The sequence below is a fragment of the Grampus griseus genome (genome assembly GCF_964374135.1).
Source record: "Grampus griseus genome assembly, chromosome: 15".
Lineage (NCBI taxonomy): Eukaryota > Metazoa > Chordata > Mammalia > Artiodactyla > Delphinidae > Grampus > Grampus griseus.
This window is the reverse complement of record NC_139009.1, coordinates 79,033,720-79,058,073: the sequence shown is the minus strand read 5'-3', so window position 1 is coordinate 79,058,073 and position 24,354 is coordinate 79,033,720. Positions and strand designations below refer to the sequence as shown.

Here is a 24,354-nt window from a genome sequence, read left to right as displayed (position 1 = left end):
ACGGTGCCACACAGGAGCATGTGGCTGCAGCTCCGGCGTCCCTACCTGAATGGGCTGGGACATGGGGTGTTTCCCATAGCGGCAGGCAGGGCCCTTGCCTTGTCACATCCAGGCCTCCTCCTCTGGCCCTGTAGCGTTTCTGCAGACTTCCCAACAGCCGAGGGTAAGTGCCTCTCTGCTTAAACCAGCCAGCCTGGACTCAGGCGTCTGCCACGAACACCCCAGGGTACTCTGTGGCTGATATTATTATTCCAGGCTTACAGTTAAAGGCACCCAGTCCCACTGTCCTCGCGCGAGCCAGACTTGAGAAGCGCGTCTGTCCGGTTGGTGGCTCAGCCGTGCCCCTGGAGAGGGAGCCTGACATTCTCATAGGAGGGACTTTCGGTGCCGGGGAGATAAGCAGAGCAGCTCAGAGCGCCAGCCCCTGGGTCACTGAGGATGGCCTCCCAGCGTTGGGGAGGGATGCACTTCCGGGACCACGCCAACGGCTCTGAGCGGCCCGGTCCCGGGACCACCCACCTTAAAGGCCACCGCTGCTGACTGGCTCCCGACCCCATGTTGGGGCTTTTGCAGCCCAGGGGTGACCCCCAGGGCGCAGCAGCAGCAGCTGGCCTGGCCCCCTGTCCTCGTGCCACCTGGTCCCTGAGTCCCACCCACTCCTTGCCGAGTCGCCGAGGCTCAGGCCACCCTCGTGTTCCACTGGGCCACGCTCCTTGGGTCCTGCTCTAAGATGTCCCAGAAATCTGTGGTTCAGGCCGCCTCCGCTGAATGGAAACCACCCCTACCGCCAACAAGGGTGCAGTGTCCCGGCCACCTGCCCGCCTTCTGCAGGCGCCAGCCCAGGACACCCAGCTGGGCCAGGCTGAGCGCGGGGACAGAGCTACACCGAATGGCACGATTGTCCTCTGCACCCAGAGCCCCGGGAGGCTCCTGAAGGAGCAGAGGCACCTCGTCTGCACACGGCTGATCATTTCACGAGCACACGGAGCCCTTGGTATGAGCAAGGTGTCCTCAAGGGATGTGATGGGACTGCAGAGCTGAGGCCCGGGAGCGATGCTCAGTGGAGAGAGGGGTGCACTGCGGTCCCGGCTCCTCTGCCTGGGAGGGTGGCTGCTGCCTCCGCAGACCCCGAGCCCCGCCTTCCCGCAGCTCCCGAGAGAAAAGTCAGGGAAGACACACATGAGAGTGGGCGCCCGGCCCGCAGCATACGGAAGACTCTCCAGGTCAGAGACCTCGCTCAGCCCCTGACCCGTGGGACCCGCTGACTCGTGTGACCTTCTTGAGAGTCGGTCTGCTCTTCACTTTTAGTAAAACAGAGTGACCCTCCGTGCCAGCCTCACACAACTAAGGATTGCGTTTTGTGCGTTCCACATGGCCTGGCAGGGTGCCTGGTAAACATGTCACCAGGGGAATGGGCAGGGCTGGGCAGAGCCCTTGGTGGTGTCCTGGGCCCTGCACCCCTTCCCCACCCCCACTGCTTAATGGCCGTGACCAGCCATTCAGCAAAGGCTTCCACACGGCTCTAGAAGGAGCTGACGGGAACAGACGCTGCCATCTAGGAGCCCATCGAGCTAAAGGTGGGACCCGTGGGCGTGGTCCCCTCGGCCCCGTTTCCTCTCGTTGCGACCCCAGACACACCCAGCCTGCCCCCCGGGCTTGCTCTTCCCCGTGTCCACGCACGCTCAGGTGTGCAAAAGGCTCAGCAAGGGGGGCACACCACACCCCAGCCCCATTCTGAAGACCATCGTGTGCCAGATGTTTCTGCTGGAAGTTGGAAGCTGGAGCCAGGGCTCAGCAGGAGAGAGGCCTGGGAGTGGGGTGGGTGCTGGATGCCGAGGACCGGGGAGGGAGAGACAGACACCGGGTCACGGAGGGGCTGCAAGATCCATGGGGGGAAAAGAAGGAGCCTGAGCTGCTGCCAAGAAGACCCTGGAGATGCAGGCCAGTAAGAACCTGAGCCTCGAACGAACGGAGAAGGATGCGATGTACATATATATGCAATGGAATACTACTCAGCCATGAAAAAGAACGAAATAGTGCCATTTGCAGCAACATGGATGGACCTGGAGATTATCGTACGAAGTGAAGTAAGTCAGACAAAGAAAAATACCATGTGATATCACTTACATGTGGAATCTAAAATACGACACAAATGAACTTACATACAAAACAGAAAGAGAATCACAGGCATAGAGAACAGACTTGCGGTTGCCGAGGGGCAAGGTGGGGTGGAGGAGGGAGGGATTGGGAGTTTGGGATCAGCAGATGGAAACTAGTATATATAGAATGGATAAACAAGGTCCTACTGTAGAGCACAGGGAACTCCTGTGATAAAACATAATGGAAAGAATATGAAAAAGAATATATATATGTATAACTGAGTCACTTTGCTGTACAGCAGAAAGTAACACAACATGGTAAGTCAACTACACTTCAATAGAATTGGTGGTGGTGTGATGAACTGGGCGATTGGGATTGACATGTATACACTGATGTGTATACAACTGATGACTAATAAGAACCTGCTGTATAAAAATAAATAAGTAAATAAATAAAATAAAATTCTTCAGATCGTAAATCTAAAAAAAATAAAAAGAATCTGGGCCTCCAGCGAGGCGAGGCTGGGCCCATCAGAGCAGACCCGAGCCCGTCGGGCGCACAAGGCCGGCCACACGAGGGCGCCACGGCTCACCTCTGCTCCCTGTTCCTACCCTAATGGAAAACAATTGCTTTTACTCTGCTGCAGAAAAACAGCCCTGTGAAGATGTGAGCTTCCCAGTTAAGCTGTTTGTATGAAATTGTAGTAACCTCACGTTTCTGCATCGTCCCAAGAAGCTGGAGAGGGAGAGCGCACATGGACCCCACATGTGTATTCACAGGCCCCAGGGCCTCCCTGGAGGCTGCTCTGGGTAACGGAACGGTCAGAAAAGGGTGACGAAGCAGCACAGGTAGCAGGGGCTCAGGGAAGCAGAGGGAGGGGACTGGAATCATGCTGGGAGCGCCCTAGAGTGGGTGTGCAGGTAAAGGACAGGGGCCTGGCCTGCACACACTGCTGGCCCCACCCCATCAAGCCTGGGAGGCTGGGGCCATGAATATACCCATTCTCCAGGCAAGGGGACTGAGGCTCCCTGGAAAACACAGTGTCTGAGACAACGAACAAGACACAGCTGTCAGGATCCAAGTCTTCACCTTTTCCTTAAAGTCAAAGAGGCAGCGTCTCATGCACGCCTATGTGTGTGGTCACAGGAGTGTGCATGGTGTGTGTGGCGTGCACACCTGTGTGTGACGTGTGTGCACCCACATGTGCTTGGTGGGTGTGCACAGGTGTGAGTGGGTGGTATGTGCACACTTGGTGGGTGTGCACAAGTGTGAGTGTGTGGTATGTGTGTGAGAGTATACGGGTTGCATGAGGTCCCCCCTGCATCTCTTACTGCATCACAGACACCAAATACCGCCAACAGCAAGTGCCGGCCATCCATTTCTGCCACAAACTCCCAGAACGCAGCACGAGGTAAAGAGCCAGCCCCAGCCCCTGGGCTGCACTGGGCAGGACCGAGGGGGCGCTGAAGCCCGGGCCTTCTCCTCCCCAGGCCCCTGCACGTGTTTGCACCCTGCAGGTGAGTATCAGCCCCCCTTTACACAGAGGACTTAGAAAGGAAGACTGTGTCACCCAAGGTCACCCGGCCAGCGAGGCTCTGAAGCCCTGCTCCATCCTTCCAGCTGGGAAAATTCCAGCATGGTCCTATTGATCTGTCCCCACCTCCCTGGGTCCTGCCTTGAGGTCAGCACCCTGCACCCTGCGGGAGCAGGCACCGATGAATGGGAAGAGGCGTGAACGAATAGAAACATGTCCCCGCAGAGGCAGAGGTGGTGTGGCCCAGGCTGGGGTCCCAGGGTAGGTCTCCGCGCTCAGAACAGACCCCCACCTTCTTCCCAGCCAGCCCAACCCCTACCTGATCCCTGCGGGGCTGTGCTGGACAGGATCCACTTCACCAGGCAGCACCGCATCAGGGCCTGGCGGGTAAGCCTCGGCCGCTGCCACTTGACGCCGTCCTTGCTCAGTGGTGTGCGCCCGGGGTCCCCCAGGAGACTGCCGTCTGACACCTTCATCACCTCCTGCAGCAGGAACAGGCAGAGTGGCCCTGAGCCCTTCCTCCCCAAGGGGACCTCAGATCATCCCCAGGGCAGCCCTGAGGCCGTCCTTCACTCCACCCAGGGTCTTGCCTTTCAGGGATGCATGCCAGGAGCCCGCAGGCCCGCTGCTGCCCCCGCCCCTGGTCATCTCCTGCCCGGTCTCTTAGCAGCCCCACTCTCTCTCCAAGAGCCCTTGGTCACTGCGTGGCGAGGCCACCTTGCAGGCACAGACAGTGTCCGCTAGAAAATGCTGCGCCAGTGACCCAAGCTGGAGGGGTGGGTTGAGAATGACGTTAAAGGCCACCGTGGGGCTCTGTGCACTCTGTGCTCCCACACACACTCCCCACCAGCCACACCAGGCTGCTCTGTGAACACACCCCTTCCACACTTGAGCCCTGCTCATGCTTTAAGATCCCGCCAGCAAGTCACCTCCCCCATGAAGCCCCCCTGGCTTCTAAAGCTGAGGGAGTTGGGTCTGTCCCTGCACCGATAGTTCCACAAGAGCACGGACTGTGCAGTGGGAATTTGCTGGAAGAACTCCCGATTGAAGGCAGGGTCTATGGGCAGGGGTTCCCCCACTGGGCACCCTGGTCTGTTACGTGATGGGGCCCCTGGAAGGAGGGAGGGAGGTGAGGGTCCAGACTTACTCATCAACACCCCCGACCCTGGCATGGCCCTGGCTGTCAGAGCCAGACAGTCCCTTCGAGATCACAGCCCAAACCCCTCACTGACTAAAGCCCAGAGAGGGGAGCAGATCTGCACAGGGTCACACAGCAAAGCTGGCCTCCTCACTTCACGCCAGAGCCCTCGATCTTTCTTCACCTTGAGGCAAACTGAGGCCGCATCAAAGGCCCGAGGACCTCCCCAGGAGGGGGCACATGGATGCAACCCACTACGTACTCTGTGCAACCATCTGAAGAAACGACTCAAACAGCTGATGGGGGAGGGACTTCCCTGGTGGTCCAGTGGTTAAGACTTCGCCTAATGCAGAGGGTGCAGGTTCAACCCCTGGTCCCCTGGTCGGGGAACTAAGATCCCACATGCCTCACAGCCAAAAAGCCAAAACATAAAACAGAAGCAATATTGTAACAAACTCAATAAAGACTTAAGAAAACCCCCCAAAAAACAAAACTGACGGGTAGAATCTTGGAGGAGGGAGCTGTGGGTGGGATGTTAAGATGCTGGGCTGTGAGTGTGGCTGGGGAAAGGACAGCCCGGGGTCACAGTGGAGGCCCGGAGTGGTGAGATTTGTTTTCCTACATCAATATTTTGAGCACCCTCACCTGGCCTGCCAGTGGCCCACCATCCTCAGTGCCCAAGCTGGCAGCAGGATGGCCCTCTGGGCATCTGTTGAGTCTGGTTTGCTGCCCTTGTGCCATGCCTCCTGCTTGGGGCGGCAGTGCCACAGGTGTGGCCTGGCCCGTTGGGTCGCTGCCGCAGGTAGCCCCAGGTTCATGGTACTCGGGATGCGCGGTCTGAGCTCCAGACGTGGGAGGAAGCAGCGCACCCCCGTGGGTACCAGTTCTGAGTGGGTGGGTTGACGGGCCAGGACAATGGCCATTGGGGTGACGGGTTGGTGATGTCCCTCCAGGGTTGTGGGGTTTCACGTGTGCTACATTTGTACAGTTCTGAAGAGTATACGGGTGTCCGAAATAAATCACAAACAGATGTACATTCGAGCAAGTTCTGCAGATGCAGAGACCCCAGCGCAGCCCCTGCCTCGGTCAGGTTCTCAGGTACAAGGAGCAGAGAGACGGACCCAGGCTGATAGTAACTGGAAAGGAATCAGCAGTGGGGAGCCCAGGCCAGTCCTCCCCGGGAAGGACAGAGAGCCAGGCTTGGAAGACAGACCAGACCAAGAAGCAAGTTGCTGGATAGCCAGACCTCAGCCACGGTCACCCAGGGGACAGCAAGGGCACCTCCCCTACTGCTGAATAACACGACCCTGGGGCTAGCACTGCCATCCCAGGGGCACTGGGCCTGGGACCCCCCACTGGTGTGATGGCCCTGCTGCCCCTGGAACCTGGAGGCTGCTGGGGGAGTCTCGGTTGAGGCACTAGCTCCAGTTTCAAGGTCAAGAGCAGAAGGGTCAGATTGTCCCAGCCCAGGTCATATGCCTAATCCCTGGCTGCAAGGAGAGCTGGGAAAGCAAGCTTCTGGCCTTTTAGGTTCTTTCATGCCCTCTAGGGAGGCTTTCCTGAACTTGAGGAATAAGAAAAACCCTACAAATATCCCCTAAATTGTGGAGTTTGTGTGAATGCCCAGGTGAGGGGAGGCTGGTGCATTGCCTCCTGCAGGCTCTGGTTGGGAGGGAGAACCCTCCAGGTGCTGAGTTGGCTCACGACCCCATGAGGGCCGTCCACATTTGGGGCTGGGCGGTTGGCCTCCTGGTCAGCTTTCGGAGAAGTGGCCGTCCAGACAGGACAACATCCAAACCCCTTATCCTGACTTTCAGGGCCGTCCCAGCCTGGTCCCAGCTGCCGGCTTTCCCTCCTGTAGTCATCACCCCCCCAAGCCACCTCCCCAAGACACACCCTGGGCGGCACCCACCACATTCCTCCTCTTCTCCAAGGCTCAGCCTGCCAGTGGGGGGCGGTTAGTGGTGCCCGGAGCCGCAGTTAGGGTGGGCACTCACCATCCCAATGGGGCAGAAAGAGGGGGTGAGCGGGGGTGGCCAGGGGCCCCAGGGTGCCAGGGATGCTGAGGGAGGCACCCTATACACACGCACGCACATCCACACACACGCATGCACATCCACACACATGCACACACGCATGCGCATCCACACACGCACATGCACACACACCCATCCACACACACATGCAAGCACACACACATGCACGCACATCCACACACATGCACACGTGCACACAGGCACTGCCCAGGCTGTCAGAGAGACAGACCTTCTCCATTATTAATGATCTGCTTCAGGAGAGAAACAGCCTCGATGAATAAAGTCTTTCTTTCGGTCCAGGAGGCGGGTAGGGGGAAGTCGGGCAGCTGGTGCTTCATTATTTCCTGAGTTCTTTGCTGTAGGCTCTGCATATGGGCTTAGGAGAGAACATCAGAGGGAGAAACTGATGCCCTCAGCATCTCAGGCAGGAGCTGTCTGTAGGGACCCCACCCCCCATCTCAGGACGGCGCTGGCGCTGCTGGCAGGGGCCGCCCTGGGCACTCTGTCTTACAGCCAGGCCTGAGCTGATGTGGGGAGACCCAGCCGGTGGCCCGGGGTTCCGTCCTCCTGGGACGGCTGGGAGGGTCCACAAGGCGGGGCTGAGAGCCCCCCTCATGCATGTCTATTCTGGGCCTTAAGGTCACCTCGTTGTCATGACAACCCCCAGGAGGTTGGCAACGCCATGCCCATTTTAAAGATGAGGAAACTAAGTCTCAGAGAAGCTTGGGGGCATGCCAGGGCCACACTGCACTCATGGCCTCCTGGTTCCAAAGTTCAGGCAGTCCTGACCAGGCTGTGCTGCTTAACTTCCCTGGGTCAGGCCCCCGACAGGCCTTGGAAGATGGCGAGGGGCTCCCAAGCCCCCCAACCATGTCAGAGTAATGGTTTACTAATGTCCCAGGCTAAGGAGTACCTCTCCTGGTGGAGAGGGTTGGACGAGGGTGGAGGAGCCCTGGGCCATGTCCTCCAGCTGGCTGAGGGCCAGGACCCCGCTGTGAGGCCCACAGGCGGGGCCTGGGATGGCCTCCCACTTGAAATGGGTGAGGGGGTCCTGACAGCGAGGAGAGGAAGGGCCCACAGTGGCTGGGCACGAGCAGGGCCACACAAATGCCAGGAGAGGCCGAGGCCCGTGTACTTGGCCCATCAGAAGGTTGGGGAGGGAGGAGGCTGGGGGAGTGACCACCGGCTCATCCTCGTGACTAGCTGACACTCGTCTGTCTGAGGGAGGGTCTGCCGGGGCTGGCAGGGAACGTTAATGGCCACTCCGGACTCCCTCCTGCTGAATAGGGGGGCTCTCGGGCATCGAAGGAGGGAGCCCCGCAAGGTGACACCACCTCACTCCCTGACACTTCTGTGCAGGGAGGTGACAGAGTTGACGAGGCCTGGGTTGGTGAGGAGACTGCAGCACAAATTAAATCCCTGGTCAGCCTGCTTTGAGGCCCCAGTGTCTTCTGCTGCATGTCAGTAAAACCCAGGGCCTGTACGGACCTGCAAAACCCTCAGTCAATCCCACCTGACCCTGTGAGTCCATCTCGCCTCCACTGCCCGCCTCATCTGTTCCGCACGTGCCCCCACATGCCCGGCTTGAGCACCTCACAGCTTTGCACCTGCTGCTCCTCCGCCACACACTCCCCCCGCCCCCTCCCCCTGCACACGCCTCCCCCCTCCCCCTGCACACTCCTCCACCCTCCCCCTATCCACTCCTCCCCCCTCCCCCGTCCACTCCTCCCCCCTCCCTCTATCCACTCCTCCCCCCTTCCCTGCACACTGCTCCCCCCTTCCCTGCACACTCCTGTACATTCTCCCTGTCAGGCCTCAGTCAGACCAGGTGATGGGAGACCCCTCTCTCTAGGCTGCCATTCACCACCCATATCAACAGCTGCTGTGCTTCCCAGCACACTGCTTTTGAACCTACCCTATTTATTTGTTTCCCGAGGTGCATTTCTTTCTTTCTCCTGGAATGTCAGCTCTGAGAGCTGGCCCTGGCCTGCTGTGTGCGCTGCTCTTCCGCATCACAGAGCCCGACACCCAAGAGACCCTCACGTCCAAAACTCAACAGTAAAAGAACAAAGCATCCAGTTAGAAAATGGGCAAAAGACAGCCACAGGCATTTCCCCGAGGAAGACGTGCAGGTGGCAAATAAGCCCATGCAGAGTTGTTCCACATCATTAGCCATCAGGGAAATGCAACTAAAACCATAAGGAGATGCCACTCGTACCACGGGAACGGCTAAAATCTCAAAAGCTCACATACTATATGATTCTATTTATACACTTCAAAAGAACATTTTAGAAATGGAACCGATCAGTGGGCCAGGGGTTCAGGATGGGGGGAGACGTGGAAGGGGGGAGGTGGGTGTGGCTATAAAAGGGCAACACGAGGGGTCCTCGTGGTGATGGAACTGTTCTGTGTCGTGACTGTGGTGGTGGAAACACAAACCGACATGTGATAAAAGTAAACAGCACTACGCACACACACACAGAGTGCATGTGTTATAAAACTGGGTAAAGGGTATTCAGGGGCTGTTTTATTTCTTACAACTGCAAGTGAGTCTACAATGATCTCAATAAAGTTTCCATTAAAAAAATACTCTCGTACATACAAAAAAAAAAAGAATACTTAAAAAATACAAACACACACAAAATCTTCAATAAATACCCTAAAATGCCCCGGTGAAAGCCCCCTAATGCTCTCTCCATAATTTGCCTCAGACCTTCTCCCCGCCTGCTCTTACTGATGCATTTTAACAGCGGATGGAGCCATCCCTCCATCCTCCACGGGCCTCAGGGGATGGTCAGAGCTGGGTGGCAGAGACCAGTGAAGCCAGAAGAGACCAGTGAAGCCAGAAGAGACCAGTGAAGCCAGAAGATCTGGGTCCTGAGGTCGCACAGCGTCCCCAGCAGTACATCTGGCCGTGTAAGCATTGTGGGTCAGGTCCCAGAAATGGCCCTAGGCTGGCCCCGGGGACCTGCAGTCTCCTCGGAGGCTTACAAGGTCCCCTCAGGGCAGGGGCTGCAGGTGGTCTGAGCCGTTTCCGGCCACTCACCCCAGACTTGCAGCTCCTGCCCGGCTAGTGGGGTCCAAGGGCAGGTCTCAGCTTCCTTCCAAGTCCCCGGGTCTGTGGGGAGCACAGGAGGGACAGAAAGGGCACTGCACTGGCGATGCACCTACTTTCCTGCAGGTTCTGAGCTGGGTGCTTTATTTAACGCTCACACCAATCTTTCGAGGTTCCGTAGGCCCTCCTGCAAATTGCCCAGCTGAAGCCCAGATCCTGTAATAGGACTTTCTCACACCCGCTCACCAAGCTCACCACGTTACCCGTGGTGTGTGTTCTCTCTCGGCCAAGGGCAACAAGGAGTCAACCAACTAGTTCACCTTCAGGTGTGTCCTGCTGGGCTTTGGCTGGAGGGGTTGGAGCATCTGGGAGAATCTTGTGCCTGGTACAGGGGATGACTTAGACCCTGGGTGCCCGCAGCATCCCTCTAGCTCCAGCTCTGAGACTCAGCAGCCCACATAGTGGGGGAGGGTGGGAGGGGCTGGAATTTAATGCTGTTGTTTTGTTTTCATGGCGTTGTTATGGTTACCGCAGCGACTGCTACTAGCTCTCCTTTTACGATAATGATTTACAGATTCCCTTTTTTTTTTTTTTTTTTTGCGGTACGTGGGCCTCTCACTGTTGTGGCCTCTCCCCTTATGGAGCACAGGCTCCGGACGCGCAGGCTCAGCGGCCATGGCTCACGGGCCCAGCCGCTCCGCGGCATGTGGGATCTTCCCGGACCGGGGCACGAACCCGTGTCCCCTGTATCGGCAGGCGGACTCTCAACCACTGCGCCACCAGGGAAGCCCCTACAGATTCCCTTTTAAATGAACTTACTGAAATTTAAAATGTGAGTTAATTTAAAGGAAAAATAAGAAACAATAGCACAGGTTGTGGCAGATAAAACCAAATGGGTGAAGGCAGAGTACAGACAGCTAGGACATTTGGAGTCTGGTCACGGACTGAGGTGTCCCGTTCAGTGACCACTCCCTGCATGTGACTACGGAACATTTGAAATGGGGTTAGTCCAAGTGGAGATGTACCATCAGTGCAAATACACACTGGGTTTCAAATCCTTCTTAGTAGAACGTAAAATAGCTCATTAATAATTTTTATATTGATTACACGTTGAAATAATATTTACATTGGGTTAAATAAAATATATTATTAAAAATCTTTTTTTTTTTACTTTCTTTAATGTGTCTGCCGGACCATTTCAAATGATACCTGTGCCTTGTAATGCATTTCTATTGGCCAGCACTGTTCTAGATGGTGCTCAGACCTGCCAGTTGGGGGGTTTGGGGCAGCCTCCCGCTGCCAGGGCACACCCTGACCCCAGCTCCCCTTTCCCACCCAAGTCCAGGCTAGCGTCAGTCACCTTCAGAAAGGTGGTCTGGTGGAGTGTGGAGGAGAACTGGGGGACAATGAGGTAAGTGGCTAACTTGGGGGGCTGCCCAAGTTGAGGGGACTACGGTGCGGGGGTTGAGCCAGGCGCAGGCGGTGGGATGGGTGGTGGAAATATCAGTGTGATGAGTATTTAGGATCTACTGTAGGTGTAGGTAGTGATGGAGGGGTCAAGGTGACCCCTCAGTAACTGTGACATTGTCACCATGGAGATGGGTACCGGAAGCAGAACAAGCCCTCATGCCTTCCAGCTCCCCACACATGTGGTCCAGATTCTCCACGAGGACGCTCCATTCTCAACCATCATCTGAGAGTTTTCACCACCCCATAGAAAGAGGCCAGATCATTTTAAACAAACCACTGGCACCTGGACCGGGACATCCCACCTGGTGGCTCCTCACCCCCAACAGGCTCCCAGAAACGCCAGTGGTCCACAGGCGTTCACTGCCCCATGCCCAGCGTGCACAGCTCCGTCCTGTGGAAGCCCATCTGCTCAGGCCGCTAGGGGCACTCCAAGGCCAGACCACTGAGCAGCTGGCTCAGTTTCTGTGGTTCTCGTCAGCTGGGCTCCAGAGAACCCCCAAAGAGCATCTCAGAGAAGGCTCGGCAGAGGTGCCCTGTGGGCACGTGGCAGCCTTTGGGGCGAGAACACCCAGGCTCCCTTCCTCAGAGGTAATGTTACTGAGTCAATGCATATGCAAGAGGCACAGCTAACTTCTCCCAAATGTTTACAGGCATTTATGCGTGAGACACAGCACGAACGGTTTCATAAGAGCCACCAGGACCCACCGGATGCTGGTTCAGAAGACACACTTAGCTGAGGAGGGGGAATTTCAAGCCGGTTGATGTTATTTCAGTCAGTACAGTGGGAAGAGGTCTGTGGTCAGCCAGACAGGGACTGGATTCCTGGACCCTCACCTCCTGGCTGGGCCACCTTGGACAGAGTACTTGACCACCCTGATCCTCAGTTTGCTCACCTGTAAAATGGGGATAATAACAAGTCTTCACGGGACTATGGAGAACGTTAAACGAGGTGACATATACAAACCCCCCCAAGCAGGAGTGATTAGCACTATTCTTCACCCTTCTGATGCTCAGCACAAGGGGCAGGGCCAAGCCCAGGGCCCAGTGACATCAGCGGGGACGCCCAACTCGCTCCGCTCAGCTGGCTGCCTTCAGAATCCCCGGGGAGACCTCCCCATCTCTGCCTGCCCGGGGGCTGCTCTATTTTTATAAGGCTCCTCAGCCAATCTGAAAGTGCAGCTAAGGTGTAGAGGGCTTATCCCACCGGCTAGGAAACTCTGGGCCTTGTCTGCGGGAGGAAGGAGTCTGGGGTTCGCAATCTCCCTCCTTCCCGGGGCGGGGCTGGGGCTGCCTCGAGGCCAGAGCCTGGGCCAGCGGGGACGTGCAGCCCTGCTGAGCTGCGGGGCTGCCTGGCGCCCCGACCCCGTCCATGGGTGCTCCTTCAGGCAAGCTCACTGAGCGCCCACTCATCTTGGCGTGCTCTATTTCCAGCACTTGGGACAGATGGCAGGAAGTGGCAATGGGCGTTGTGTCGTGCGGGCCCCGAGGATTTGGGATAGGGAGGCTTCGGGGAGCCTCGATTCTCCTCCCACCCCTGAGCACCAACAGGTAGGGGCCAGGCGGCCTGCCTCCTGAGCGGGGAACTGAGATTGTCATGAGTCCCTGAAGAACACAGGCATGCACACACACACACACACACACACACACACACACACACACACACACACACACACACACACACACACACACACACACGCCTGGGTGCCGCCCCTCCCAGAGCACTGGAGCAGGGGAGGGGAAGACTGGGTTGTCCCTGCCCTGCCTCTAATGCTGCCACCTCGGCCAGGACACTAGCTCTTCACGTGCCTCTTGCTGCCCAGGCAATGAGGGTTTCTCATCAATCCAGGGGTGGACTCCGAGCTACTCACTGACAACATTCTCCCATGGGAGTGCCCTTCCCAGGCTCTACCCAGTAATCCCCAAATGATGACACTGGCACTCCCACCATTTACGGAGCTCTTGCGATGCGCCAGGGGCTGTGCTAAGCGGGCTGGTGTGGGATCTTATTTATCTAGGAGGTCGATGATATTTCCTCCAGGAAAACGAGGAGACCATGGAACAGAGGAGCTAAATAACTTGTCTGAGGACACACAGCTAGGGCATGAGGGGGCTGGGACTGAGCCCAGATCTGCTGATGCAGAGCTGGGCTAACAGCTGTCGAGGTGCAGCTGTGTATCTCCGCAACCACGTTCGCTCCTGGCCGGGCTCCTCAATTACAAATAGCGGAGGTGGGCCTCGTGACAGGCCAGGAGGCATATGTGTGGGGCGGGGCAATCTGCATCACAGCATCCTGGAGCTTTTGGTGGTGGCCCCCCCACCTCTACACCCAGCCCCCACTGCTCAGCACAGGGGGTCTGGCAGAGGCTATGAGCGCACCTGAGGCTCAGATGGGGAGACTGAGGCCCAGGGAGGGGATGGACCCTGCCCGAGCTCACGGAGTCACTTGGGCAGAGTTGGGGCTAGAATGTGGCTCTCTGGGCTCACTGCCCAGAGTGCCCATCTTGAGGGAGGATTTCTTTTTGGCCTCACCCCACAGCATGAGGGATCTTAGTTCCCCAGCCAGAGATCGAACCCACGCCCCCTGCAATGGAAGCGTGGAGTCTTAACCACTGGACCACCAGGGAAGTCCCAAGAGAAGACCTTAAAACAGGGCCAGGCATAGCATCAGCAGTCGGGACTCGGATTTATCCCTTGCCTGCTCCGGAGGCATGTGCTGGAAGCAGGGGAGGACAGGGGCCGGCTGCAGAGCTGGAGATGAGGCCGGCTAAGGCCAGCAGCTGCTCTGCCTAGCTGAGCATGGCACAGGCGCGGGCCAGCCTGATGGAGGGCAGGGCTGGGCAGAGACTTCAGGCAACAGATCAGAGTGGGGAGGCTGGGACAACCGGGAGATGGGACAGGCCCCTCTCAGCTGTCCTGCCCAGCTCAGCTCAGCAATGCCCCTCCAACTCTGGCGCCTGCAGGTCCCCTTGGTTCTCTCCCCGTCACATGGCCGCTCTGTGGCGCTCTAGGATGTGGGCTGATCACAGCTGACAGATGCACCCGTTCCAGGGAAACATCAAGCTGGGGATGGGGAGATGGGGAGGGCGACACAGTGACTCACTCCACACTGCACCCTCCTTTCTGCTCTGTCTCCTTCTGGCCCGGGGCTGGAGGACCAGCAAAGGAAGACTTGCCAAGTTCTTTCCCTTCTCCTTTCTTTGCCTTGGAAACCAAGGGTGCCCCTCTTCCTCACAGAGGCCACATTCAGGGCTCTGCAGCGCTCCTGGCCATCACCAGAGATGCCTTGGGGTGGGGCGGGAGAGTAGATGGGCCCCAAGCCAGCCCGAGGTGGCAAAGCAACTCCCTCTCTTGCAGAAGATTTTGATGAGAAAAGGGCTCCTGATTTCGAAACGCCGGGGTCCTTTCCTTTGCAGCTCTGGATCTGCAGCTCAGACAAGGGGCTGTGGCTGGCTCAAGGTCACATGGCTAATCGGGAGACGAGGCCAGGGGCGGGATCTGACTTATGTGCACTCTCTAAAGGATTCGGAGGGTGCAACAGGCCACAACTCCATGGAGCCAGCCGCCACAGGGATGGGGCACCTCCTCAGCCGCCTGGTCACAGGCACACCCCTCTCTCCCTGTAGCCTTCTCCCATGACCTCCCCATCCATCCCCCCAAGCCCCAGGCAACTGAGCTTTAGAGCAAGACAGAGCAGGGTTCAAATCCCAGCGGTAACACTTTATAGCTTGCGATCATGGGTGGGCCTCAGATTCCTCATCTGTAAAGGGAGTGCAATACCAAGAGCAACCTCGGGGCTGCCTGGGGGTCCAGGGGAAGAATGCAGGTGCAGAGCCTGCTGGAAAGACCATGGAGGGAGGAGTGGCCACCTCAGGGCTCCTGCCCTTCAGCCCTGACCTTGTCCCAGGCCCCACCTACAGAAGAGTCAGAGCCACCACACTCCCCAGTACAGTTCAGGGCTCTGATTACTTTGGAAACAGGGGAGAAGATTAGGGCGCACCTCCCACAAATGCCCCACAAGAAGGCAGGAACCGGAGCAGGTAGCGGGTCCCGATGGACATGCCGGGTCATGAAGACATCACTCCCTGAAGACCCAGGAGCAGAGCCTGCAGTTCTCTTTGCTCCTTTCTCCTAAGAGTTCACAGAGCTCAAGTCCTGGTGCTGGGCTGGACGAGCCCCCACCCCCACCCCCCGTCCCCACCGCACTGGAGCCTCGTGTCTGTGAAAGGGGAAGTGGCAGTGCCTGCCCTCCCAGAACACTGTGAGGATCCACAAATGACAGTGACAGGCACTGAGGGTGGATGAGTCAGGCAACTCCCAGCCTGTGCTCTGAACTGTAGTCCCTGTTGCCACTAGAGGGGAAGGTGATTTTCATAATCCTTCTGCTGACCTTGGTGAGGGACCCAATGGTGGCTTCCCTCAGACCACTGTCCCTGCCTGGCCCAGCACCAGAAGGTGAGGGACCCACTCCAGCCTCTGGCCAGCCCAGCTGCAAGAGGAGGAGGATTGTCCCATGCCTGGTGGACAGAGTGGGCTGCGTGCACACCTGCATGCAGCCTGACTCTGTGGAAATCCCCCCCTGTGTGCACGCAGGCTGTGCAGCACAGGCAGCTGTGGGCACAGTCACAGGGCGTGGCTGTGCATTGCATGTTCATACTGACGACCCTGGATGCATGTGACCTGTGCCAGCTGTGGCACATGCGTGCAGTGAGCACATGGCATGTGAGCGTGCGTGCAACAAGGTGCTAAGTTTCTCTACTTCTGCCCTGTCTACCTGAAGGTTGTGGGAGAGACTTAAGGTGCCTGGAGAGAAAATACCTTCTCAACATGCCCTGTCGCCAGCCTCGAAGGGTTTCCTGTCAGCACTTCTGCCAATCCTCCTGGCACCCCTGAGCAAGGGAGCAGACAGAGCAGGGGTGGCCTGGGGCTCTGGGGTAGTATGGCCTGGAATCAGCAGCCACAAGACCCCATGGGTGACAGAGAGGCAGGAATCCATCTCTGGGGGGGATGGGGTGGAGTTGGGGGAGACTGCCAGATGCCAGCCCAGTATCCATTCTTCCTTACCCATAAAACCCTGATTTTAGTCGAGATTTATTTTTGCCCTTCTTTCTACTTCCTGCTGCTTGTATGTGCTGGCTGGAGCTCCAGCAGCCATTTTGGACCTTAACGTAGCCTCAAGAATAGAAGCCAGTGAGACAGATGGAGCCTAGTCCCTGCTGACCGTAGGGCTTCCGTGCCAGCCTTCTATTGCCTCCCTCCGGACTTCTGCATGAGAGATAAGTGCAAGCAACCTTGCTCAGACCACTGTTACCTGTTCTGTTACGATCAGCCAGATCTAATCCTGGTCTTTCTTCTTCCCTCCAAAGCAAGACTGTCCCAAACACGTGGGGAGCTGGCCAGGCATCAGGACAGATGTTCTGAGTGTTAACTATTCTGGGGGTTAGCGTATTTTCCTTTCCCTCTTTATTCTTCATTTAATTATCCTTCATCCTTCCCAACACCTCGCTACCATCTCTTGAACTTTGTTCCAGGCATTTTCCTTGCACTCTCTGTCTCCAACCTCCCAAGAGCCCCACAGAGTAGGAACTAATCACAGTCGTCCTTGTCAGGGGTCTCCTAGCCCTTTAGGAAGTGGCTACTCATTAATTACTTGGATAATTAGACGATGCACTCACTGACCAGCCTTCGAGCGTAAGACACGGCCTCCCAGCACTCAGCCTTCCCCCAACGCAAAAGGCCATGGACCCAGGCTCAGGGTCAGCACTCCCAGGGACTTAACTGAACCAGGTGGCTGACCCCAAGCTCCTCCTCCGTCCAGCTTCAGTTCCACAAATACCTAAAGCCCCTGCCGTCCAAACGGGGCAGCCTCCCAGCCAGGACATCCCAACACTTACTTTCCCAAAAGCGACCCTACAGGAGACAGCAGGGGCTGGGGTCAAAGGTGGAGGCACAGCAAGGCTCCCCGGTCCGGGGCAACCCCCAGAAGCTCCCGCTCTCCACCCGCGCCGGCGCCTACCTTGGCCCGCTGCATCCTGGGCACCGGAGGAAACTGTTGCCGGCTTCCCCACTGCGCAGCCGAGGAGAACAGGACTGCCGGGCCCGGCTGGCAGCTGCCTCATGTTTGCTGGGACCCAGACGTAATTGTTACCGGCAGCTCCGCGCCCGCCCCCTGTCCACCCGCCCTCCCTGCGCGCTTCTACCCTAAGCTCCGCCCCTTCTGCTCTGTCTCCTCCCCCGCTCAACCTCCCACCGTGTGTGTCTCTCCCTCTCCCTCTCGCATCTTTTCCGTCTCTCTCCCAGCCTCTCCGTCCTATTCTCTGGGTATAAACCACTCCTAACCCTGCCCTCTCAGCCTGTCGCCAGGGGTCTCTCTCTCTCTCTGTGTCCCCCTCCCCCGCCCCGTCTGTCTGTAGCACACACTCTGCTCCCCAACCTTGGAGCGGGGAGAGGTGGGGGGTTGCCGAGAGCCTGGGCTGGGGGCAGGGAGCTCCGGCACAAGTTCCTGTCCCAGCACGGGGAGGCGTGGCAGTGGAGCGCGCAGAGGCCAGCCCTCCCCTCCTTGCTGTCCCCTCTCTCATCCTACTGGTTCCTATGGACACCAGGTGGAGTGACCCCCCCCATGACCTCGGGCCATTGCAGTCAAGGTGGGCTGTGGAGGGGGATCTCCCTGGTGTCCCTCCAGCCACCCTGCAGATGACCCCTGGGCACCCCTGTCATCCGGAGCATCCTCCTGATGGGGACATCGCTCTGGGCACTGGGCCCTCAATGGCCCCACTGATGGGGGCTCACCACCCAGAGATGGTGATGGCTACCAGGGCCACGTCACGTGGGTCACAGGCAGGGGTCCTTCAACTAGTTTCACGGGTGCCCCACGCTTACTCATCTCCTTTCACCGCACGCGGGGCCTTGCCGTCGGGGAGCCCTCTCCAAACCTGAGCTCCTTATACACTCCAGGGAGCCTGGTGTCTGTTCCCATCGTCTGTGTCTCGCGTTGGGACCACATCAGGGCAGCTGAGGGACCTGACCAGACCTCCTGGGGCTTGTGGTGGTGGAGGAAAGGGGTGAGGGCCCCTGAGCATCCTGGGGAGGGGGGACCCTGGCTGCCCCTCAGGAGGGCAGACTCCTGGGCATTTGCTCAGCCCCCAGGGAAACCACCCAGGAGCCAGGTGCCTGAAACCTCAGGCAAGTTTCTCTTTTCTACACCCTGAGGAAGGAGCCAGCCTGTGCCACTGGTTCCCCTGGAAACAGAGCCCTGAGACACCCCCTCTTCTGGGCACACAAGAGCACTTGCACGTCCTTCTCTTTTTTTGTTTTTGGGTGTTTTTTTTTTTTGAGCCAGCCAATCAGCTCCAACTTTCAGATCGTGGGAGGAAGAAAATAGTCTGGAGCTGTTTGCCCATGGAGGGAGGACGACTATTTCTAGACAGGAGGCAGCCCGTGTGTCTGGCCCCGCTGGACTTCCAGGACCGCCTGGGCCTCGTGCCAGGCAGGAACTCAGCAGACCCTGGCCCCCCTTCCGCCGCCCATGGCTGTGCCCTGGAAGAGGTGAGGGCGGCTGCAGGGTCAGGCTCAGAGGCTGAGCTCCTTGAGAGCCTGGGGGCCTTTTCACCTGGCAACCTTGGCTCTGAACAAGCAGGGGTTCCCTGAACATGTTGAGTCCTCACAGTGGCCTTGGCAGGGAAGTGCCATTATCTCTGCAGATGACGAAAGTGACACCCAGAAAAGTTAAAGGATTTGCCCAAGGTCATGGGCTAGAAAGTGACAAAGCTGGTGCAAAAAGCCTGTTCCTTTCACCCCTAAGTGAACACACGGCTAAGACCCGCCAAACCTCCCACGCTCCAGACATCAACTTGGACACTTGCCAGTCGTGCTGTCCAGGACAGGCCTGGCCTTAGGTATGGCCTGGCGCTCGGAGGTGGAACCAGAGAAGGCCCCTCCCCCCAGGTTTGGCGTCAGGACTGAACTTCCGCTACCCGGAGACGCTTTCTTCTGAATTAACAAGCTAATGAGCTTCCAACTACAAGAAAACAGGGCAGCTGCCCACCCCCGCCAGGCCCCCATGCCCTTGGGCCTGGGGTACCTCCCACTTCAGCTGCCACCAAGGGGGTGCACCTCATAAAACACCCATGGGGGGGTGCCCCGCCGTGATCTGTGCCCCCCATCCTCCCTCCTCCCCCAGCGCCCTCGGGGGCTTTTCTAGAGTGCTTCCAGCTGGTCCCACACAGGCCTGTGGGGAATGCAGGGATGAGAAAGGGCAGGAGAGCGTGGAGGTCAAGGACACCCCAGAGCAGGGCTCCCCACGTGGGCCTCAGCGGGCCCGACAGTGGTGTGGGCACGTGGGCAGCGGCTAACTCTCCCTGAGAACGTCTGGGAGTTTCCGGAGATTCTTTGGCAGTGCACCAGACCCGAGAAAGATCAAGGAAGGCTCCAGGACGACCTTGCCTTGCCGGCCACGAACTCCAGCCTGATAGGTTTCAGCTGTGGTTTTCCTCACACTGCAGAGCGGCGAGCCCGAGGATGCGGAAGTGTGGAAGGGGGAAGGAGGGGCTCATTTCAAGCCTGGAGGAAGGTTGAGTAGCTTGCATTTGAGGAGAGGCAGTGGCAAGCCATCTGAGCTGGCTCAGGGCCTCACTCTAATCCCATCTTGGTGAGGGGCTCACACCACCCCTACCCACAAGCCTTGGGGGTCTTCCGGACCTTCCTCAATTGTTACACACAGTCCTCTCCACTCCAGACCCAGGTTCAAACCCCTCCTCCTCAGTACCCCAAACCTGGCCCCATGGAGTCCCCAGTCTGTATGTTTCTTCCGGACCCTTTCGGGCCCTGGTTCTGCCTTCCCCTGGCTGAGGGGCACAGAGAGGCAGACACAGAGACAGACAGAAAGATGTTCAATACAGTTTCAGGGTTTGGGCCCTTGCTCCACCAAGAGCCCCTGCCTGTGAGGAAGGCCCCCTCTGGGTGGAGGTGGGTCTCACCAGGCATGTGGAAACCCCTCCCCACAGGAGTTCAAGAAATGTCTGTTGCCCCACAACAGTGCTTCCCTGGACACCACAGCACTCCGGTGTCACCATGAGCTGGCACAGCTGTGGAACTGGAAAGCCACCGAATGCAGCCTTATTTGTCTTCCACTGGCCCTGGAAACCTCTTCCGCTGCCCGCCGCCCGGCGGCTGGATGGAAACCCAGCAGACCCGGGATGCCGCTTGGTAGGGAGATACGGCGGTCCACTACACCTCACACAACAGTCTCAGCTGGGGTCCGGGCCCTGCTCAAGGCCAGGCCTCCTGCTGCACAGCCCAGGCCTCCGCCCAGCTCAGGTGGAGCTGTCCTGAACGTCACCCTGGGTTTGGCAGAGGTTGGAAACTATACCTCTCCCTCCTGCGGGCGCCTCCATGTGTCCTCAGAGCCTGGCCACCACTGGGCACCTCTGCAGCTTCCCCCTGACCAGGGTACTTCACATAGGTCTCAGGGGTGCCAAGGAGCCCCAGCCCGCCAGGCAGCTCCATCTCCGCACAGCTGAGGCTTGTCCACCCCCCCAGGCAGCCTCCAGCTGACCCTCCCTCCCACGAGGCTCTTGTCTGGGCCAGCAGCCTTCTTCCTGGCTCTGCCGGCAAAGCAGCCAGCCTGTCTCTTGTGCTTTAGACCTCGCAGGTGGGGCTGGGACCCGTCCGCTGGATTTCTCAAACTGCAGGGGACACCTGGAAGGCTCTGAAGCCTTTCTTTAAAGCCCCTTCCTTCTGGCTTGATGCGAAGGGAGGGTCCCCCACCCCTCCCCTTGGGCTCATCTCACCTCCCCCAAATCTCTCCCCCAGCCTCAAAGCCTGACTCCTGGGTACCGTCAGTATGGTGAGGGCTCGGGCTGCTGAACTTGTGCATTGCTGCTGGGCAGAAGTCAGGGGCCGGGTGGGCTCATCTCTGTGCACACCCTGCCTTCCCCTCCCCCGGTGCTGCAGTGCGGTTTGTAAGATGGGTAACTGCTAACTGCTCCGGGGGGTGGCACAGCCGTGAAGTGCAAGGAAGGATTAGGGGCCACGGAGAAGAGGCTTCATTCCAGCATTCCTGGGGTGTGGCCCAGGCTGGCCACCAGACTCCTGGTTCAGTCCCTGCATTCAGGTCTGGAGAGACAGGGCACTAGGAGCTCCGAGCACAGGCCCTGGGTCCAGGAGGGTAGGAGGGACACTGGCCTTGACCACCCGGAGAATTCAGGTATCCCCTGAATTATAAAGTACCCCCATTATCAGTTGATTCTTTGGGGTAAGTTGTGCCCTTTCTCCTCAGCCCGCATCCAGTCCTGTGCCTTAGTTTTCTCAACCATAAATAGGTAAATAACAGTGTCTATCTCGCAGCTAATACATGTGCGCGCTCAACACACTTCCCGATTTATACTCAGAGCTCAATAAATGAAACTCTGTTTGTCCCCTCAGGGAGCCTAGGCAGGCCCCTAACCGTATGACCCTTCCTTTGCACACCTGGAGCCAGACAGAACTACACTGGCCAGCCACCTGGGACCTGACACCCTGGCCCACGCAGCATTTCTCTGGCAGAGAAAGGCCATTGCTTATGGCCTTTGCTCTGGGATGGCCAGGCTGGCAGAACTCGCAGGGCCTCCAATCTGTCATCCCTCCTGCTACAGGGACAGCAAGGACACTTGGATCACATCTCCTGGGAGACGGAGCCTCCCTCCCACACACCCACAGGGAACGCGGCTGACAGCGTGCCCAGGAGGAAACCTCCAGAGCCACCAGGGTCAGGGCATCTGAGTCAAGGCCTGGCGGGGCTTCAACTTATGGGACCTTGAATCAGCCACAGAGCTTCTCAGAGTTTCATCTGCTCAACCGTGAAACAAGGATGACGATCCCCACCTGCTTCAGGGAATGTCATAAGAACAGATGAGACTGTGACCTCGAAGGGGCTTTGCTTCACACATAACGTAGGATGAGCATTGTAGGATCCCAGCATTTTAAAACTGGGAAAATATGTAATATATTTCTCTCTATGGCTATTTCTGTCTGTCACCTGCTGAGTGCCACCCCACCCCCAGGTTACCAGAGCCCACAGTGATGCTCTGAACTGAGCTCCTTTGAAAAGTCCGTGTGCAATGCCCTAGACCAAGGTTTCTGGATACTAAATTCAATGAGTGGCAGCCTTTCCCGATTCACAGGGGGAACGTCAGTTAATTTTTTAGGACTATTAACTTATGATCATGCTGGACTAGGTAACTTGGACTAAATTCCCAACTGAGGACAACAAAAAGCTGCTCAAAAAATATATTTTTTAAAGTTTGATTCAGGGGTATCAGGGAGCAAACAAGGCAGTAAAAAAATCACAGGGCCAAGTTCTGGGAAAAGAAGGAAACCCAGAGATGTGTGCTGGCAGCTGGGGTTACGTTCTCCCTAGGGGGTCTGCTGAGCCCAGAAGATACTGCAAAGGTGCTGAGCAGAGCTGTTAACAGCCTCTGGGACTAAGGAGGTCAAAACTAGGCGCACCAAGAGCAGGGGGTACCCGGCAAATCTTTCATGCTTTGGGTTGGGACCCCAGAGGGTTTCACCCCCAGAATATGAATGAACTAGAAATAGACAAGTGCTCCAAGGGACTGCAAATCATCTCAGTCCCTGAAAGTAAAGTAAAACAACCTGGTTTGCAGGATCTCAAGGCATGTGCCCGAGGTAAACATAATCCTCACGGAGCAAGATAATTTCATCCTGTGCCTCAAATTATTTCTACAGGTTTTCATATAAAATGTGTGGCACTTGGGCTTCCCTGGTGGCGCAGTGGTTGAGAGTCCGCCTGCCGATGCAGGGGACACAGGTTCATGCCCCGGTCTGGGAGGATCCCGCATGCTGTGAAGCGGCTGGGCCCGTGAGCCATGGCCGCTGAGCCTGCGTGTCCAGAGCCTGTGCCCCGCAATGGGAGAGGCCACAGCAGTGAGAGGCCCGCAAACCGCAAAAAAGAAAAAAGAAAAAAGAAAACAAAACAAAGTGTGGCACTCAATTTTTGCCAAGTATGTGAGGAGACAAGACAATACTAACAAAAACCAAGAGAAACAACAGACACTGGAAACAGACTCACAGAGGCTCCATATTCGGGAGTTATTGAACTTTAAAATAACCATACTTGTTTGCTCAGATACATAAAAGGTAAGATAGGCAATTTTGATAGAGAACTAGAAATGATTTTTTAATCATTTTCTAGTTCTATTTTTATCCCATCAATCTCATTCTTAAAATGCAGGGTGCTTCAGTTCCCCACACAGGGCAACATGAAAAGCAAGCCAAGAATCCTCTGGGAAAAGCCCAGAAGAGGCGATCGTGCTACATTCAAGGATGCTGGTCTGAGAGTGTGCGTGCCATCGTGACCATACATTGTGTAGGCACCATCCCAATTTCTAGTAGCAAATTTGTTGCTGGTTTGTAAGATGCAACTAAACATAGACACCCTCTGAAACTCAGCAGACTCTAATCTTGAAGGGCTTTGCTCCTTTGAACAGGGACCCATCTCCCTCTTCGCTTGTATCTGCCCAGACCCAGCTCTGCCCCCGGCCCAGAGCAGTCATGGCAAAAAAAAAAAAAAAAAAAAAAGCAGCATTTGAGTCTTTGTTTTGTGCCAGGCCCCTGCCAAGGGATTTCCACACACTGTCACATTATTCACAACCCTAGGAGGCGGCTATGACTATTTTCCCCATTTTATAGGTGGAAAAACTGAGGTCTAGGGGACCCATGGATCATGTTCAAGGTGCCCTGGTTACCAAACGTTAGAGCTAGGTGTGAACCCAAGTCTGCCTGCTCTCAGTGTGGGCCCCACTCCCCACCTGCTGATTACTGGGGGGACCCCTGGATGCCTGTGGTCAGAGGAGGCCTTGGATTCTCTCCACAAACACTCACTAAGCGCCAACCCCATCCAGGGCCCTACCTGGGAGAGCGGAAGGATCCAAGGCCAAGACTTAGCCAGGTGAGAACACTTTAATGGATCCGTCCTGTCCACCTCTTCTCTCCCCTCCTCCTCCCCATTTCTGGAACTCAGGGTCCA

The 24,354-nt window shown here is 57.1% G+C and overlaps 1 protein-coding gene across 1 annotated transcript in view; it reads right to left on the bottom strand.

Annotated features, from left to right (window-relative positions):
* Positions 1-17,449, bottom strand: part of KCNIP3 (potassium voltage-gated channel interacting protein 3) — a gene marked incomplete at both ends in the record, with an annotated part of 88,256 nt that extends 70,807 nt beyond the window's left edge. The window contains 3 exon segments of the mRNA XM_082672789.1: positions 3,954-4,116; positions 17,347-17,430; positions 17,432-17,449. Of these exon segments, the coding sequence (XP_082528915.1) occupies positions 3,954-4,116; positions 17,347-17,430; positions 17,432-17,449 (265 nt within the window).
* Between the last annotated feature and the right edge of the window lie 6,905 nt (positions 17,450-24,354).